General features: G+C 32.0%; 1 protein-coding gene across 1 annotated transcript; it reads right to left on the reverse strand.

The window, feature by feature from the left end:
• Positions 1-10,344: 10,344 nt before the first annotated feature.
• Positions 10,345-13,604, reverse strand: LOC134681847 (uncharacterized). The gene is made up of 4 exons (XM_063541489.1): positions 13,467-13,604; positions 11,733-11,895; positions 11,141-11,289; positions 10,345-10,486 (listed from the first exon to the last, which is right to left on the reverse strand). The coding sequence occupies exons 1-4, from the start codon at positions 13,510-13,512 to the stop codon at positions 10,410-10,412; spliced, it is 435 nt and encodes a 144-aa protein (XP_063397559.1). The 5' UTR covers positions 13,513-13,604; the 3' UTR covers positions 10,345-10,409.
• Positions 13,605-14,924: the final 1,320 nt, after the last annotated feature.

Raw genomic sequence — 14,924 nt, forward strand, 5'->3', positions numbered from 1 at the left:
ATGCTCTTATTTATATATCCTACATATAACTCTGATTTGATTGGGCTATACTAGTTTAATAGTCCCAGGTTTTGAGGAATTTTAATGACAGTTAAACGCAAACATTCGAATAATATTCTAATTTTTAATAATTTTGAATTATATAATGTCCTGGGAGGTGCTCTCAATAAAAATATTTTTGTTACAACTTAAGAAAGCAAAACCATTCTAACAGGAAACAGATTAGTCGAGTATCATTTTGGAAATGGATACCCGTTACTACCGAGCAGAGTGATACTCGAGTACTCGAGTTCTCGTTGACATTCCTACTTCTGCAACATAAATCTGCGGTTTTTGATAATACTATGCACATATATCGGGTACGACTTTAATATGCTGCATATGTGTTCATTCTTTATATTTAAATGTGAGTTGTATTTGAGGATGATATATAACTTATATAAAGGTTGAGAGTGAACACGAATGCTGCCACTTTCATTTCCCTCAAAAAACACATCTGAAAGTGACATATTATGGCATATTTGATTGATTTTCCATAGTAACTCTTGAGTTTGAGCGTCTTTAATAACCAAATCAGTAAAAATCATTCACATACACTTATGGAATAGACTGAAGTAGACACTGATGCTGAGTTCACACGTAATTCGAATTCGATTCGCATTAACTCATTCGAATTAGTTTGATTCGCATACGAAATGTTTACGTCCTAAAATCAGTTTTAATCGAATTGCAATGCGCGTCAAATTCGCTTTATCATCCAGACGACGTTAACTTTTAATTCGTATTCACAAAAAAGCGTATTTCTCATGCGAATTGATTTGAATTTTAAAAGAAGTTAGATCTAACTGGTAATATTGCACATGCAAAGGAAAGACACAACACGTGGCATATTAAAGTTATTGGTGTGTACTAATATTAAACGATGTATGGGGGTTAACATTATGTAGATCAAACGTAAGAAACACGTGATCGATAGGATAATAATGTAGGTGAATGGAACCAATCAACAGATTCATATGCTTCATTACACCATTTGTTTAAAATATCAACAATTGTCTTACGATTGATATTAAAGTTTTAATGCGTAGTGGATACGTCTTTTTTTCTCTGTATAAAATCAGTTAATCAGAAGTCATTTACTTAAACTTATATATGGACATAGTTTTGGTGTCATCTTGAAATATATACATTTAATTTTTTGCGACTGCAAATATATTTAACATTTATACAGGTAAAGAGTGAAACCTTTTTTTTATATAGAAATCATGTGACTTAACAAAAGGTAAAGTATTCTCTGTTGAAGAAAACATTTCTATTGAATCTTTTTGTACTACTTGCCTTTTCGGAAATTTTGCCTTCAACTTCAATACTCAGTTCATGTTGAGCTCCGAGGAAAATTCTAAAAGGAAAGTCTATTGGCGAATGGCAAAATCAAAAGCTCAAACACATCAAATGATGTATTCCTGACATGGGACATTCATTTTACCATGTAGATAATGGTGAATTGTATGGCTTTATAGCTAAATAAAACTCTCACTTGTATGACAATATCATAAAATTCCATTATACTGACAACGATGTGTGAACCAAACAAACAGACATAAAAGGTAAAAATGTAAAAAAACAAACATAGAATAAATTGTATTGAATTTATAGCGTACGTTGTCATACAATCACAGAGTATGATTTCCCCACCTTTTCTTCCACTGGTGAATTCCGTATATATTTAAGAGGGTGTCCATTGAAAAACCAGGCAGTGGATGGCACATGACATATTTTGTTTTCAAAACTTGTTCATCTATTTCATATCATAAGTTCATTCTTTCTCAAAGTTAAAATGTTTTTTTATTAACTGCAACAAATACAGAGAAAAACAAATACATAGAAAGCACTTAAAATTCATCGAAAAGGGGAGATAACTCATCATTTTGTACAAAATTTTGTTGTATTGTTAGTGAACTTTAAAATTATTTTCTGATCCATCCACTGTTGATTCAAAAATATCTTTAACATATATGTCCTTTGTATGATATAAACATTGCATAGGATTCAAAATTTCAGTGGGAAAAAAAATATGTTGTGCCAACCATATCATAGGATTTGCCTGATATCTACTTGAATAGCCTTTTAATAGTAAAGATCAAGCGTAAAGGAAAACATAATTTTTGTAAATAGATACTAGTATAAGAAAGTGTTGAATGAGCGCTCTCAATCCAGGTCACAATTTGTAAAAGTTAACTCATATAGGTCAAAAAACGGCCTTCAACACGGAGCCTTTGCTCACACCAAACATCAAGCTATTAAGGAACGAAATATGTCTAGTGTAAAATCATTCAAACAGGAAATCCAAAGCAGTACAGTAATTTCTGATCATATTGTAGGTACGGAAGTGATAATACGAAGTGTTTAACAGAAAAAGCAGAGACTTAATATTCGTTTGAATGAATCATCGAGTAACTTACGTATTTTATTGGACAATGCAAAAATGAAGAGAGGAAAGAAAAAAAACAGTTAAATTGCAAAATATTTACTTATCAGATTAAACATGGTTCTCGTACAAAAACAACAATATGTAAACATTTGTCCAACAATTTAATAATAAATTCAAATCACAAAACGATGATAATGAATTCAAATCATAAAATGATAATAATTAATTCAAATCATAAAACGATAATAATTAATTCAAATCGTAAAAAGATAATAATCATTTCAAATCAAAAAAGGATGATATATAATACAGAATACAATCTTTGACCTAAGGAAGGGGATAACTATGCCATATAAAGATCTCAAAATGATGATAACATATGCAGCATAGGCATTCAAATATAAAGATTCTCACAAACTAAAATTGATATATTTACAAAATTATTATATATGAAATGGACCTAATATATGCATTGACATATAACAAACAATACACTTAAAAGCTGGAGGTTTTGAGAGGGATGCATCATGGGGTTTATAAAATCACCAAATATGTAATGATAAGATACATTGCATAGAAACTGACCAAAGGTCATCCAGCCAAAAGATTGTAAAATATAACACATCTCCTTTTCGTTATATCTAAAGAATTCAAACCAAACCTTTGAATTTAACATGAAAGTAGTTGCCACTTACGAATATAACGTAGTTTAAGATATGGAGAGTTTTTTTTTATAATAAGTTCAAATGTTTAATTACATGCATATGAAAGGACTTATATTTCAGATATGAAACCGACACATGTTGTTTTTATTGATTTCTTTCTTTGTAAACTATTTTATATTTTTTATATCTCAAGTTTTCTTTATACTTATAACGTTTGAGGACAGATGTGCATATTTTTTAATCAACGTTCAAAAGCAAGTCAAATGAGAATTGATTCAAATTGGTGATTTTTTCAGAATTTAAAAAACTATGAGTACTTTAATCATGTCCATTAGTCATATCCAAAAACAAAAAGGTACATTCTCTGTCATTGGTTGAATGTCAATTTACCACGACGTTTTTAACAAGTTACAACGATTTTGTGTACGGTTTGGAAAATATCACCCAGAATGTAGTAGATTCTGAAAAAGGAAACAGTTTGTTATAAGTGTTTGCGACTAGATTGTATTGGCATATGTTTCGAATAATTTCTTACTACAATAACATCACAGAGCACCTACATATATTTGTTTTTCGTGGATAATTGTTTGATTTACATTGGTTGTACTGCTTCTTACATCTGTATCGGACAATGTATTGGAGAACACATATGCACTGGATTGTTTTGTCTATAGTGACACTTACATTTTCTGTTTATGTCTTACACCTATATCACGGTAATTCCATTACCTTTTGGAAACCTCTTACAAATATATCGTTTGTTCCGCGGATATTTCATTTCATATCCGTTGAACCATTCCTGAAAGATAACGAGGAGATTTCAGAGGATGTTACAAGTATAATTGATGAATGGAAACTCAAAAACAGAGATTTTGAAGTGATTGTGTGGACAGCCTCAAATATAAAAAATAAGTTTCCGATATTAGCAAACCTACTACAGAAAATACCAGTTAGCTCATGGATATCTAATATAGTACGCTATAAAGTTTCGTACGAATACGGCGGCTTGTATTTAGACACAGATGTAATGGCAATTAGATCTGTTCAAGCTTTATTAAAACAGTTTCACTCAGGATTTGTAGTCTGTGAAAGACCACGAACTAACAATTTATTGATATTTGGTCCCTGCAAGCTTATAAGCACTGCCGTTATAGCTTCCGCGCAACACAGTACCTTAATGAAAAGGGTATTTGAAAAAAGTGTATACTTGACTGAGAAATATTTACCTACTATTGACACTACAAACTTTTCGTACTATAAGGGTAAAAGAGTGAGTGGTCCCATCCTGTTAACAAGGGAATTTAAGAAGTCAGAGGTCCCTGTGATTGGTTCTATTACATTTTTCCCATGCGATTGGTCAGATCGCTCAAGATGTGTTTACAATCGCTTTGTAAATGGACGTAAGATTATTTACGGAATGCACCTGTGGAAAAAAAGGTGGGGAGATCGAAATGTCTGATCAAATGAAATCTTATACAGTCTAACCTGTTTTAAGAGACCACTCAAGGGAGAGCAAACAAGTGGTCACTTTAAACAGGTAGTCTTTTAATTCATGTTCAATTTGTATGAAATGTTCTACAGATGGATCTGAAATTTGTGGTCTTTTTACACAAGTTTTTGCTTAATACAAGTGTGGTCTCTTAAGCAGGTTTGACTGTATAGTTTATGCGATTAATTTTTTCTTAATTTTGATCTCTGAACTTTATATATTTGGTGTTTTGTTGTCTATTTGGAGTTAAGATTCATTTTATTTGTTATAGTCGTGGTGTGGGTTTTTTTCACCCCATGAACAAATATTTCTCGTATCGCACTGCACAAAAGGTTCAGTAATCCATTTTCTACATAAATAAATGTGTTTGAGCTTTTGATTTTGCTATTTGCTTAGGTACTTTCCGTTTAGAATTTTCCTGGGATCTCAGTATTTTTTTTTAATTTTATTTTTTCTAGTACGTCAATGTGCATATGACGTATTGGCTTAGGAATCACAAGACAAACTCAGTATCGAAGTTGAAACCAAAAATTCCGAATAGACAAACTTTGCAAAATGTTTCGATAAACACGGTTTGTTCAGCGGAGAAGACTTTATCTTTAACTAATTCCCATAATTTCTATAAAAAAAACTTGTACAAATTATATAAAACCTGTATAAATTTCAAATAAATTGAAAGTCGCAAAAAGTTGTGTATTTCAAGATGAAACTAAAACTATGTTTATTTTTTTGTATGTAAATTTGAATAAATGACCTTCAATAGATTTTGTGCAGAGAAAAAGACTTATCCACAATGTAAATGAAACTATGATATTCATCAAAATATGTTAAAAGAAGTAATGAATCGTATAAATCTGTGTAATTGGTTTTATTCACCTTAATTCTTATTCTATCGACCAAGTATGTCTTACATTATTTAAAATCAGTGCACTTCGATGGCTTTAATATGCCACGTATTGTTAATTCTTTACTTTGCATTTGCAATATTATTAATAAGATCTTATATTTTTATATTTAGTAGTATCAGTTTCTGCATACAAGTAAATCTGTCGAACTTTATAGTTAAATTCTGACTGAATTACAACGAAAACTTATGAGTTCAATATATATAAAAGTAGTGGTTGTAGTAATTTTGTTCTTGTTATTATTTGGTACATATATATTTAGAGATATACTAAGCGACAGATTTAATACTCATACTCATATTTCCTTATCAAGGTCAAGAAAATCAGTTCTAGTAACTGGTGGTGCAGGGTTTATAGGACATCATATCATAATGAGACTACGACAAAATAACATTAGTGTCATAGGGATAGATAACTTCAACCACTATTATGACGTAACATTAAAATACCAACGTTCAAATCTGTCTAGATTAGTTCGTCATGTAGATGTATGTGATAGTGTTAAACTGATAGAAATCATCAAAGACTGTGCTATCACGCACGTAGTGCACATGGCAGCACAGGCTGGTGTTCGATATTCTCGATCTCACCCTCAAGCATACGTCAAATCAAATGTAGAATGTTTTGTAGAATTGCTTGAGACATTAAAAACACGCAACATTCCTTTGATTTATGCTTCGTCATCCTCCGTGTATGGACTAAACACAAAAGTTCCCTTTTCAGAGAGTGATCGTGTTGATCAACCGGTATCACTTTATGCAGCAACAAAACGTGAAAACGAACTTTTAGCGCATGTGTACTGGAATATATACAAACTAAGATCAATAGGATTACGTTTCTTTACTGTTTATGGACCTATGGGAAGACCGGATATGGCTTATTACTCATTTACCAAAAATATATCTGAAGGCAATCCTATAACAGTTTTTAATAATGGTGACATGTCACGTGATTTTACTTACATTGATGATATAGTTGATGGAGTTGTAAATACGTTAGATTTTCCATTTGATTGCGAAATTTTAAATTTGGGGCGTGGCCAGCCACAGCATTTGATGACATTTATTCGTGCCATAGAAAAAGAAGTTGGTAAGAAAGCAAAAATAAACTTCGAAAACATGTCTAAAGGTGACGTATTTAAAACATATGCTGACGTCAATAAAGCACAAGAACTACTGGGATACAATCCTAAAGTTACACTAAAAGATGGTATTAAAAAGTTTGTTGCTTGGTACAAGTCTGCAAATATCTAGTACATAATCATTATCCAATAAATGTGGTGGGCGGTCTTTCGGAACAAAAAACCGATTTGCTAAAGATAGTATTAAGCTGATCATCACTTGCGATAGCCTCTTTTGAATGCATTTAAGGTTTATGCTCTTCAACAACTACTAAATACGCACAGTCTTTGACATTTTCCCTTATGATAAATTTACACCGATACGACATTATTGTCTTAGCTTTTTAACTTTAACAAATATATATAATATATGAACTTGTAAAAGTAAAAAGACATTTTGCCGATTTCTCTTGTATGTAATAACGATATAGTTCATATTCCCCCTGCTTTTATTTCACATCAGATCCATTTAGAATGAAGACCAATCTTTGGTTTCACATAATTATTAACTTGTTAATTTTAATTAAATGGTGTTTACTGTATCTATTGTATTTATTCTTGTTTGCATTTAACATGTTTTAAAAGTTGTCAGTTAGAAGAATGGTTTCCGTATGTAAATATAAGCGAAGGGAACTTATGTTTTACGCTCTGCAATCAGTTTTACGTGACTGATCTAACAAAAGATGGAGGTTACAATATTGGGTGGTGAAGAATTAAAAAGGTATCTTTAATTTTGTTACGCGATTTCAGCCTTTTCACTTATTTCCATTGCATGTTTATAAGATCTTCAACGCCTGTAAAGACAAGACATTTGTTTTAGTTTATCGTAATATACATTCTATCCTGATTTAATTTACTGATGAAGGCAACATGTGTTGGTACAAAACTAAATAAATATACTACGACTACTGTTTGTAAGTTCAACGTCAAGTTCAATAGTTTAATAGTATTATAATCTCACCACATACATACAAGTATAAACACTATGTTACATTTAATACACAACATGAAATTTAGAATACATGTGTCATAAAACAAAATATCAGAATCAAACATAGTTTTGTTATGTATATTTTAAAATGTAATAGTATATCCTGCTTATATCTACAATCACGTTCTCTCCAATTCAACTAAGACTATACCATGCATGTGTTGTATGGACTCCTTATGTTCTCACTTCAGACAAATATATACATACAAATTTTGAACTGAGTTTTACTGTGCGTATTGCTGTGTGTTTGTATTTTTCAACATTGATAAGAGGTATAGGGAAGGGTAGAGATCTCACAAAACATGTTCAACCCCGCGGCATTTGTGCGCCTGTCCCAAGTCAGAAGACCCTTAGCTTTGTCAGTCTTGCATACTTTTTTTTAATTTTAGTTCATTTATTTGTTTTGGAGTCTCGATGGTCGATAAGAGCAGCTAACATGGATAAATGTAATCAACTGATGTTATGACCTTTCAATGATCGACCTTTGATAATTATTTTCAGTAAACTCATAATAAAAACAGGACTAAATTTTGTATATACGTCAGACGCGCGTTAAGTCTACTAAAGACTCATCAGTGACGCTCGAATACAAAAAAGGTTAAAAAGGCCAAATAAAGTACGAAGTTAAAGAGCATTGAGGACCAAAGTTCCTAAAAGCTTTGCCAAATCCAGCTAAGGTAATATATGCCTTACTTATCCATTTTTCGTTATTTATCACTTAAATGCTATTTGATGCAAAAAGTAAAATCACAAAAATACTGAACTCCGAGGATAACTCAAAACGGATAGTCCCTCAAAATCAAATGCAAGTTCATTGCACTTATTCATTATTAAATGTAATCAATTCTAGGTGACAATAGTTTTCCCCATGCTCAAATCTTGCAAGATCATTTTGAGATATATAATGAAAAATGATATCTAGTGTGATTACTAATGTGATAATAAACAACCCTCTGCTATAACCGTAACATTAACCTGTTCTATTTGCACACTTAATGATACTTTTTTGATAAAAAAAAAAAAAAACCAGTTTATCGACGTACATATATCAGCACTCGATCAAATGATCAAGATATCGTCATCTATGACATATTTGCCTATCATTTATGTTATATTTGCCTATTATTTACACACTAAATAATATCAGATTATTACATGGCATTTTTCATATCGCATGTATTATCATCCCTAGGTTCAATATCAGCCCTGAGCCGCATGGCACGAGGGCTGATATAGACCGAGGGCTGATAATACATGCGATATGAAAAATGACATGTCATGATCTTTTTATCATATGCTTCAACAATGGAGAAAAATAACGGATTCGTATATTGATCCTTTTACGTGTTTCTGTAATAGAAGTTCAAAGATTGAAAATTTCACGGACGTAGGACCCAAAATTTAGTACATTCGATATGAAACGTTTCTATCATTTGCCTCAACAGAGAAGAAACACGTTTTAATATAGACGAATTGACAAAAACAAACAAAAATTAACAATACACATAATGAAGACTGTTAGGCAACTTTTTAAAGTAACTTTCTAAATTATGTTTGAAACTTTCAAACACTGCATTTATTTAATAACTTGTTTGGGGTTTTTTTGTTGGTTTTTTTTCTAATATTATTTCACAAAATATACTTTCCAGTATCCAAATGATTGTTTTGTACACTTTGTAATGGTTTGACTGAAAAAGTAGCATTGAGGTGTATTTTCCGGAATTTGACGAGTATTTCCGGAATGCCATGTGATAACGTTACGGAAAGGCATGTGATAACAATCGAAGCATGTGATAAACTTTTCATATCAGCCCGCTAAGGACCGATTCGAAAAATATAGAATTTACGTTAATTTAATGGTATTATCATACAGTAAATATCATATGTTATTTAGTCTAAGGATATGATAATAATATTTATATAACATAAGGCAACATTTTTTCGACGTACACATTTCAGAAATCGATCAAGCTGACATGCAAGAACTTATAAAACTCTAAAGGTATCATAATAAGGTGTGTCTACATGTTATCCGCTATTCATACATCACATGCAATTCGACACTACACTCAGTCAAAATAAAACAATAGGGAACGCTCAATCAAATAACCGATCGGGCGACTATATAAAAATAAAAAGATGTGGTATACTTGCCTATGATACAACTTTACACCTATAACCAAACGACGGCGAATTTAGCAACCGTTTGACATGTAGGGACTTCAGCATTATGCAAAAAATCAAACCCCCATACCAAGCTAAAATGGCCTAAATCACAAAATTTATGTTATATCAGAAAGTTTATGACCTGATTGTGTACAAACAGTAACCAAAAGTATTGGCGATATGATACATTCACAAATAGTTGTGAATGTCTATGTCATGTTGGTCTCTTGAAGAGAGTTTTTTTGTTGGCAATCATGCCATTTCTTCTTATTTGTATCCTTTAGAAATTAGGCGCAACACTTTATTCTGTCAGGGATACCACTTCGTATGTCTACATCTTTAAACCCGTTACTACCCACTACATGAAATGTATTGAAATGATATTTGCTGATTTTTTTATGCAAAGTATTAGCAAGCAAAATGGACATATCAAAGTCAAGAGAAACTTATAAACAACGAAACATCTTTAAAATTATGGACGAATGTATGAGTACGCTTTTGGATGAGTAATTATTTTAACACTCATTACTGCATATGATATGTACAAACTTTCAAAATTAGATAACATAAAAACTCAAACATTTAGAAGTGTTTTATTAGCTAAAGTGGAGGAATTGCGAGTGATTATATGGAAACAAATGTTCAAACTTTGGTACCACAAGGTGGCGGGACTCTTCCGACCCAATTACAAGTCTGTATTGCTGCATCAAATACCAAATCTGTAAAATACATTTCAAACTTTTGGAATACTAATAAAATGAAAATTTAATATCAAAGGAATATCATAGAAACAATTAAAAGGCTAACAACGCATTTATTTTTTTTCAGTTTTTGCGAAACCACAATTTATGTGTTTCTTTCGTTGTCGTTGTACTCGTCAAAGTAATCTTAGGTACTGACAACTGTGTCGTCATCTGTTTAAATGTTTTTTTCAAATATATTTTTGTGAGCTATTTTAATTTCATTCTATGGTCACTGATGTCTCTTTTGTATATGTGACGTGCGCTTGGTCAACGTTTTTTTTTCTCCGTCTATTGAGCCCCTTTAGGTAAAAGTTTTTAAATTATGAAAGGTGAAAATATCACATTGATGTGCGAATTTATATATAGCTATATCCTGCAATCCTTTAAAACTTGAATGTCATTGAACAGAACAGGATAATTGTTTATGCAGTCACACCTTCGGGTGCGGTAATTTCTCACTGCATTGAAGACCTGTTGGTGACCTTCTGCTGTTGTTTTTCATATGGTCGGGTTTTACGTATGTTATAAGTAGCATAAAGTATGCCTAATGTTAACGTTTCACCGTTTTGGACAGTAGTGCTTCCCTTGTATTATGTATAAGATAATTTTAAACGACCAGAAATAACTCACTTGCTGGACAATGTTGATATCCTGCTAATTTCCCGCTATAACAAACAGCAAACGAAGTACAATTGGTTACTAAATCAGCAAAATCACCATCGGCTTTACTTGAACAGTCATAATGGTATCCACCACATGGTAAAGCGACATTACTTGGTCTACAAAAATATATATGTTGCACTTGTTTTCTAATGAAAGGAAGATTATTTGTAGAAAAAATCAAATAGATCGGTTAAATTTATTTGACGCCATTGCCATCAAAATAAAATTCCAGTAAACTATTATTTATTTATGTTAAACAAAGAAAAATAGCTCTTCTCCATTACTATGGTTATAATGAAAAATAGAAAAGTAAATTGTTAAATTTATCGACAGATTTGACATATGTATCTAAAAGATCACATAAAAACACAATGTTAATTTCTAAAAGTGAGAATGGAAATGAGGAATGTGTCAAAGGGACAACAACCCGACCATAGAATAGACAACGACAGGAGGTCAGCAATAGGTATTCAATGCAGCGAGAAACTCCCGCATTGAAGACCTATTGGTGATCTCCTGCTGTTTTGTTTAGTCAGTATCACGATTGCTGCGTACATACATGTCACATTTCCGCGTTACATTGTTGAACACAATTTCTAATGCTGGAGGTGTAGGACAGTTGTGGACTGCTGCAGTACCATTGATACATGCTTTATACGTCTGGCAGTTTAACTGGTAATTGCCATCTTGTAGTCCAATACAATCCGCAGAAAATGACACATCTACAAAATGATCACTTTATGTCAAATAGGTAAAAAACATGATTTTACACACTGCTGTCATACTAGAATATAACGAGTTTAGAAAACCGTGTTAACGAGCTCAATAAATTAATTTAACCTCTGAGAAACTATAGGATAATGCTACGCATGTAGAACACGAACAGAACCACAGAACTGTCAAACAAGTCAGCACGAAAGAAGATATTAATTGGCCAACAAAACCTTAAGTCGAAAAAAAATAAAACAACAACATGACCAAAAGACAAAGATTAATTTAAACAAAACATCACACAACCCTTTACAGAAAAACTTCACGAAACTCATCATCAAATGGAGAAAACTCTTGCGCTCATGAAAGACTATATATTTTATGTTAACCAGAGAGGTTTACCTAGTTATGAAACTATGTTTAATTCACCATTTCTACATTGAAAAATTTTGTATTGTGAAGCAGGACTTAATCATCAACAATTTAGTCAGTGGTTTGAGTAATCTATTATGGCGTATGAAAAAAAACCAGTACTAATTATATCTTATGGTAATGTGTTTCTGGGTTTAACTTAGTATAAACGTTCAAAGCCGAATATTTGATATACAAGGATGTGTATGTAGATATAGGAAGATTGGGTGAGAGTGCCAATGAGACAACTCTCTATCCAAATAACAATTTTAAAAAAGTAAACCAGTATAGCATGTATATGTCAATGTGCGGCCTTCAACACAGTGCCGAGTCTCACAACAAAGAGCAAGCTATAAAGGGCCAAAAATGACTAGTACAAACCCTTTCAAACAGAAAAGCTAACAGTCTAATCTTTTAAAAAAACGAGAAACTAACAACACTTATGATCCACAGTAATAAACGACAGCCACTGAACGGGAAGTTCCTATCGTACGTTCCTCCGTCTGTACCGCTTCAGGTTAAAGATTTTGGTCGGGGTAGCTTTTGTTGGAGTTCAATCAACTTAACACGTAGTACACATGTTCCTTATGATATGATCGTTATAATTGTAATGCAAAATTAGAGTTTTGACCCTTATGTGACGGTCGATTGAACCTAGAAAATGATCCCGGTAGTGCGAGTGGGACTTTCGTGGACACTTTCTTGTTTATTATTTAAAAAGGATCTTTGAGCAATTTCATCTTATTTTGTGGAATACTTTGATAAATGCAGGCTTACATAATAATACTGTTTTAATATCACAAGGTCATTAAAAATGAAGCATTACTGAGATTTATATCCGTTACAAAAGATACAAAATATTCAGAACAACAATTGACTTTGTACTTGTTTGGCTTTATGGATATTTTGATATGAGCGTCACTGATGAGTCTTATATAGACGAAACGCGCATCTGGCGTACTAAATTATAATCCTGGTACCTTTGATAACTATTGACATTCACAGTTCTATAATTCTCGGTGACAAGTTATCGTTCAAACAAGACTGATCTAACGTCGAATGATTGAATTGGTTTCTTTGAATGTAGGATCTTCTAACAATAGAAGAAATAATATAATTTGTTTACAAGTAATATTTAGAAATTACTTTACATAATAAACTCAATCCTTACCATAACATAAGAAGATTAGGAACAAAACAGCTGCTTTATACTCCATTGTTTATTATAGATTGAAATTTAAGATAAGTAAGAGGACAGACGATAACAAGTTCACATGCACGAACCTCGTCTGGAATTATACAAGTAAATCAAATCCATAGAGGTCAAAGTATTGACATACAACTGTCCTGGGATTTTCCGTTCCCATGTCGCAAAGGCCACAATTGAATATAAGTGAATGTCACAGAGTTCCAATCATTAAACGATTTTTGTCATGGCAACATGCATATAAATAAATGTATTGGAGTTTAAATCAACATTAATCCCAAATGATTAATAGATATTCACAGGGGTTTAAATCAAAATTGACCACAAATGATTAAAACAGATTCACAGGGTGTTAATCAAAAGTAATCATAAATTGTTAAAAGACAGTCACAGAGTTTAAATTAAAAGTTATCACAAACGATTAAATAACTGTCGCAGAGTTTATACCAGAAGTAATCACAAATGATTTAAAGAATGTCACAGCCTTCAAATCAAAAAGAATCACAAATGATTACAAGAATGTCACGGAGTTCAAATTTACTATGAAACCACATACTTTAAGGGTGTTGTCAATCAAATGAGGATACCAAAAAAATCCGAGATTCTGTTAAAAGCACAAACAATACAAGTCCATCGTAAGCTATAGTTTAAAGACGACACGTTACTTATCTACCCTTTACCTAACTGATCATCATTATACATCTCCCGAACGATTGCCGAAATCACTTCATTTTGTTTCATAAAAAATGACCTTAATAGATACAGAAACTTCTTTTTTGGAAAAGTTAAATCATTCTTGGTTAACAAGCAATATAGGAATGATGTTCTGACATAAGTAGTTTCTAAACACATTAACTCTAAATAGAAATGTTGTTAGTAGAAGCCATATCAATCATGTGTATTATCAATGTTATTTCAACTGATCGGGCGGAGCTTACGTTTTAATTTGCATAAGGACAGTCTATTTGAAGATGTGTGGGATAAGTATAATTGCCGTTATAATTATTACTGATTGATAATCACCTATTGAACAGTGTCACCAAAGGAATTTACAAAACAATGACCGGACACTTTATTGATGAGTTTATACTAAAACACCTATCTATAGATTGACTGGTTTATTGCGAGCGAATCCTGTAAACTCCGCCCAGTCAAATGAAATAAATCGAGTAATATCAGCGGGGGGAATGTAAAAGCATAAAAATACAGTATATATATATGTCAATACACATAATTAACAGCGACTGGTGATGTCTCATAGCCTGACCGGTTTCGGTCCAAAAAGGACCTTCATCAGATGCAGAATGGTGGATTAATGTTTGCACCCTGTAAATATAGATATGGTAACCGGCGGTTCAGAGTAAATTCCATGTTTGTTCTTTATAAATAGAACCTTCAAACATTAATTATTAATTGATTAAC

This window comes from Mytilus trossulus, chromosome 8, assembly GCF_036588685.1.
Source record: "Mytilus trossulus isolate FHL-02 chromosome 8, PNRI_Mtr1.1.1.hap1, whole genome shotgun sequence".
Taxonomy (NCBI): domain Eukaryota; kingdom Metazoa; phylum Mollusca; class Bivalvia; order Mytilida; family Mytilidae; genus Mytilus; species Mytilus trossulus.